A 6,168-nucleotide genomic window follows, 5' to 3' on the forward strand; every position below is an offset into this window, starting at 1 on the left:
TTAATTGTTCGGTTACTCCTCAACTCCAAGCTCTAAATCAAGTAGTTCTGGTTCATCTAGCTTTAGCTACGATGTGAAAGCTTCGCTGAAGATCTATGTCCCTCTAGTTAAAAAACCTAATTGCATCAATTTCAGTATGGCAAAAACTCAATCGACAATAACAACTTTTAGGAAACAGAGTTCGTCAGATCCTGACGAAATGAAGATACAGAGGGGTCAACCAGATTTTCTTGAATGAAGAACTGAATTCAAGTTATGCAGTTTGAATATGAATAAGGATCAACTACTTACTAGCTACCCATCTTTATACACAAATACAGAGAAATGGTGTATTTTCCTTCTTTCAGTTTCCATTCATTTTAGATGTTATTTGAACAAATGTGGTTCTTGAATGATTGCTTGCTTCCACAAAAAAAATGGACAAATGGTTTTTTTCTCCTCGTGAAGTAAACGATAGAAAATAAGAAAATATTTGTAGAGAAAATTATTCTCGGAGAAAAAAAATTCTCGTAGTAAATATTTCTCTATTATTTTACTTCTCCCCTGCTCGCTATCAAACACAGCCTAAATGTTAAACGTGTAGTAATAGAAATTTTGTTCATGTCAGCTAATGTCTATCACTCTATCCACTACTCCATCATTGGATCTTTTCTTCATAGTATGACCAAAAGTTGCCCTTTATCCGGACTTGTTTGACTTGTCCTCCTCGATTTGTAGCTCACAAAATCTGGAACTGATAAAATCCCACTTCACTGCCTTCTCTGTTCACTGAAGATTTTTTGATCTGATTCAAGATGGTAACTTTCTCACTCTTTTCATCTTCTCAGTTGAATTTCTCTCTCAATTACTTTATTGGGGGATTTCTCTAATCTTGTAGGAATCAACAATTGCTAGCGATTCTAATCTTCTTCAAGTACCAAAATTGAAGTTATATTCTTACTGGAAAAGCTCTTGTGCTTGGCGAGTTCGTATTGCCCTAAACTTGAAAGGTCAGATTTTGATCCTACCCATAAATTACATCAACTTGATTGATCAATTGATGATAAACTTTTACTCAGAAAACTTAATAATCAAATTTAATTTCGTTTTTTGGGTAGAGTTAAGTAGTTTTTCCATATTAAATCGCTTACCCATAATAGATCAATAATTTTTTGACACCCATGTTGCAAATATCTATGGAACTCAAATGAGGATTACTCAAGAATTACCCTTTTTAGGGTTTTCTCCTCATCAAATAGATCATATGTTCAATTATGTGCTTCCTCCTAAAAAATGCAAAAAGTTGCACCCTTTTAGCATTTTTGCTATGTCAGATGGTTCCACACTCTTGTTGGTTCAGTGGATAAAGTTACCTTTCTAGGTTAAACCAGCTGCTTGGCTGGTTTGTTGTGCATCCACTCCAAAAACCCTGAGGTCAAAGGTTCGATTCACGACGGAGGTGGAATGCTGGAATCCACCATTTACTGGCTTGTGTTAAAATGGTATAAATAAAGTAAAGGTAGGAATGGACTTTCATGCCCCTGGGATGACCTTAAGGGTGTTTATATGGTCTTTAGGACCCAAAATGTTTTTGATTATGGTAGTTGTCAGGCTTATTCAGTTCATGTATTTATTCATGATGTACACATCATAATTTTACACAATAGCACGAGTGCATCAAAGCATGAAATAACGAATAAGCACATAAACAACCATGTAAAAACCCTAGAGTCCATAGAAACTAACTTGAAAGGCCATGATAATTACTTACTTCATTTACACCTATAAGTTATGTAGAATAGTATTTGAGGGTAACTTAGCTCTCGAAGTATAGATCCCACACCTTCTGGACTTCCGTAGGATGCCCAACCCCATGTGCATGCATTGGTAATTGATTTTGCTGCACACTACTTGGCTAGAACTGTTTCGGCTATTGGTTATTGATTTTTTTTTATTGGTGTTGGTTTTTTTTTATTTGTAAAAAAGGGTTGAAATATGAGTACAAGGCAGTCAATCTGTTGAAGGGGGAACAGTTCAGTCCAGGTGAGTAACTGACCTATACTTGACTTCTTTTTTGCCATTACGGTTAATGTTTGAAACTCTAAAAGTCGACCTCAGGTCATCTTGTTGTCGTTCGCTTAATTCATGTATCAATATATAGGTTTATTTGTTTGTTTTATTTTGAATTATTTATTAACATTTACGTGTGATTGCATTACTAATCCCAAATTTCTTGCCCTTTTTAAGGGCATCACTGAGTAATATTCTCGATTAGCCGTTCTTATTTGGTAAGCAAGTTTTTCTGTTATTGTACTGCAGAGTTTTCAAAGCTGAACCCTCTTAGTTTTGTGCCTGTACTAGTAGACGAGGATATCGTAATCAGTGACTCTTTCGCCATTTTATTGGTTAGCTGCAACTTCTCTTCTTTCTCTTATTTCTCGATATGAGCTATGATAAGATATCAAATACTTCTTTTTCCTGCTTTATGTTTTCTAATACTTACAATCTTTATCAAATCCATAATGGCTAACCTTGGATTTCTACAGTACTTGGAAGAGAAGTATCCTGAAAATCCAATTTTACCGAGTGATCTTCAAAAGAAGGCCATTAATTTGCAGGTGAAGTTACTAACCCTTTCCTTTATTTGATTTTTCCGTCAAAAATTAGTTATAGCAATTTAGTTTAACTAAAAATAAATTCATGAAAAACTATGCAATCTCAATTCTCAAGATATAAACGGAGATATGTTGATTCTTCAAACACTAGATTAAGTGGCTAAATAAGATAAGTTCCTCATGGACAGATTCCCGCTCAAAATATATTTCTCCCATCCTATATCGTGTAGGTAGCTTCAAAATTTCCCTTACCTCGTATTTCGACCATGTGTATATTATGCGGGCACCACACAATATCCTTCCCTGCCTTGCTCCAATAATGGTTTAGACTTCTCTGATTTCCCTTACCTCGCATTTCGACCATAACAATCTTCATTAGTGATTTGGATGATATAATTATTCTCAAGTACAAAGACTAAAAGAGGAACATAGTGTCGCAAGTTGTAGAATCAATACCTAGTTAGGTAGATGGCAGCTCAGCCGAAGTGGTTAAGATAGTTACGTAAACTTGTTCTGGCTATATCTCTTAAAGCCTCTCTATTTGAGGTGTTAAGATAAGAGTTTACCTTTTCCACCCCTAATATTTTTTTTTGCGAGCCTTACTTTGGTGCTAATGATTTTCATTATTATCAACTGGTTTTAGGCTGCAAATATTGTTTCCTCGAGCATACAACCACTGCAAAATCTTGCTGTTTTGGTAAGTTACTTCTGCACAGTTCTAAGAAGATTTTCTATGAAAATGTTATTCTTTTTCATAATACTTGTGGTAAACCTATGCTTGTGATGAATATTGTATCCCCTTCTTTCCCGAGTCACTTTTAATGACATGTGATTGGCATTAGAATGATTTTCATCCTTGGCTCTTCTATTTCTCCTTATTCAGAAATACATTGAGGAAAAAATTGGTCCAGATGAGAAGATTCCTTGGGTTCAACGTCATATTGGAAAGGGCTTTGCAGGTATACTTCTACCCTGATCCTAAAACTCTACTTAATATCATAATTTTTCAAGTTAAAAAGCTAAATTCCTTTGGCCAGTCAACTCTATCCGGAATCATATCTAAGAACTTAGGTGGTTAGGATACTTGCCCAAACCTCATTGCTGGCTTTTGGAACGATGTAGTTACAGAGGCGTGTATTCCGAGCTTACGTCTTTGAATAGTATGAAAAGTTTTTAGATTTTCAGGGCTTAACGGGTGCTAAAATGAGTCTTTTGTTGTGTATATAGTTCGGTTCCTTGTTATCAGACTTTGTGATAGTGCATTAGATTCTATCTTGTTAAAGCCGAACCCCCTGAAGTTCTGGGTGGAGAAAAAGGCCATGAAATTTAAAAAGTCGCTCAGTCTCCAGAAGTATCACACGAAAATACCATTATCTCCCTAGAGGTACCAGAATTGGCACCACAAAATTAGGGTCCCAAATTAAAGTCGCTTTGGGGCTTGTCTCACTGTCTTCTTTAAAAAACCTCTAGCATGACTTAAATATAAAAGATTTTGAGGGTTATTAACCAAAAAAATACCATATATTAGGGTTATTAAATAAAAATACTTGCAAAAAGGTAAGTTATCAAAGATATCTTCATACGAATCACTCAATATCATAAACCTGAAGATATTTTGGCCCTTAAATTGAAGGTTTTGAGTTTCTATTGAGAAGTTACCAACACCTCAAGTAAAATTATCATAGAATTACAACTCACTTGTTCTGTACTGTTAATGTTCTAGTCTTCTATAGAGCCGAAGAAGACATATCGTGTTCATGAATCCAAGGTAGCTAATTCAGCTCTTTTTGTACATTTCTATGAATGAAGATGATATTTTGTAGGGAAGTACTCTTTTTTATGTACATAATGTCCTCTATTGTCATGGATGCCTCAATAATTATCTTTAAACTATAACTTCCCTTACTTAAAACATAAGTTGGGGGTGTTTTTCTGTTGTAGCACTCGAGAAGCTTTTAGAAGGTTATGCTGGAAAATACGCTACCGGAGATGAAGTTTTCCTGGTTTGTTCATTCAAATTTAGTTTTCTTTTTATATGTGTAGGGCTCACATAAACATACTCCAAGTATAGATATATAGAAACCTCTATTCTGTTTTCTTTGGTTATTGACTACAATTGAGACATGAATGAGGGGGTAGTATGTTGAAAGTACCACTCGCTTCCTCTCTCTCTCTCTCTCTCTCTCTCCTTTTTTTTCATGTTCTTTCTTTTACCAAAACACCCATTTGTATCAAACAAATTTTGTTATAATACATAGTTTGGGGTATGAACTTGAATTTATCTATCTGTATCGTTATATTCTAACTTGATTTTTTGCTGAGTGACTAGAGCTGTCTTTCCAGAAGACCCATTGTATATAAATATTATACTTTTGTAGCTTTAATCACTACCGACTGAAATTGATTTGATTAATAACTTCTGTTTCAGGCGGATTTGTTTCTTGCTCCACAGATTAGTGCAGCTATTACACGGTTCAGTCTTGACATGGTACTTGCCTTACTGTAAATTTCACTATATATCACTCTTCTGCACTTCCATATATCTTATCAATGTGCTAGTTTAGCATTAAAATTTCGTTCAACTCTTGTTGGTTCCTATATAGGCGAGCATTTGATGCCTTCTCTTTTCGGATACCTCATGCATTAATTTCTTAGACTACACAACACATATAATTTTTTTCGTTCAATATTCATATGAAGTCTCAAGAAAATGTATTACAGATACTCGTTTGTAGTTTTTTGCCTGTGTCCATCACTCAGATACTCAAGTCGGATACGGCAATTCACTTTAGTGGGTAATGTGAGATTATACAAGTACAACTTTTATAAACTTGTAGAATTGTGTTAGAGCCATAAAATGCTCTCTTTAGACGCTAAATCGTTTGCTTATTACCGGCGATACCCCGTAGTGGTCTATTTACACTAACCCATATCCAACCTTCGTATCAAAGTCAGATACCGACAATATACTGGTGATCATGTTAGATAGCTTATAATTGATGAACTCAAGAGTTAAGACCTTCTAATCTATGTATCTTTTGTCTATTTGGTGCAGACCCAGTTTCCTATCCTATCGAGGCTCAACGAAGCATACAATGAATTACCCGCGTTTCAAGCTGCGATGCCACAGAATCAGCCAGATGCAGTTATATGAAACTCTAGGTTAGTCTAGTTTCTGATGCATAGTGAATAAAAACGAATCAGCTAGATGCAGTTGTATGAAACTCTAGGTTGTCTAGTTTCTGATGCAATAGTGAATAAAAATAAATTCAACCTTGAGTTGAAACATGCCTTTATCTTTGAATATAGTGTTATGATGGAGTGTCATTGGATCTCCAAGTTCGAAAATAAGCTAAATATATCAATGTTGTGTCGATCTTTACTTTATCAGGGTTACGATATATGGTTTAATACTTTTGTAGCTCAGTGTAACTGAATCTTTTTCTTAGTTTTGGAAGAATAAGCCGAAAATAGTTTACCATAACTCTACAAATGTCTTTAGTCAAAATGTGAGTTGAGTTCTAATCAACACAACAAGCTTACAAAAAGCACACAACTAATTCCAATTCTGTGG

At 35.0% G+C, this 6,168-nt stretch overlaps 1 protein-coding gene across 1 annotated transcript; it reads left to right on the forward strand.

Annotated features, from left to right (window-relative positions):
- The first annotated feature begins 584 nt into the window (after positions 1-584).
- On the forward strand, positions 585-5,968 carry LOC147537299 (glutathione S-transferase zeta class-like). Its single transcript, XM_086639458.1, has 10 exons — positions 585-797; positions 878-989; positions 1,966-2,022; positions 2,299-2,384; positions 2,526-2,597; positions 3,238-3,291; positions 3,478-3,553; positions 4,536-4,597; positions 5,023-5,082; positions 5,650-5,968. Exons 1-10 carry the CDS (start codon positions 795-797, stop codon positions 5,746-5,748), a joined length of 681 nt encoding a protein of 226 aa, XP_086495584.1. The 5' UTR covers positions 585-794; the 3' UTR covers positions 5,749-5,968.
- The last annotated feature ends 200 nt before the right edge of the window (positions 5,969-6,168 follow it).

This window comes from Eschscholzia californica, unplaced genomic scaffold (assembly GCF_041429995.1).
Source record: "Eschscholzia californica isolate CP2 unplaced genomic scaffold, dmEscCali1.0.p SCAF_5, whole genome shotgun sequence".
NCBI lineage: Eukaryota > Viridiplantae > Streptophyta > Magnoliopsida > Ranunculales > Papaveraceae > Eschscholzia > Eschscholzia californica.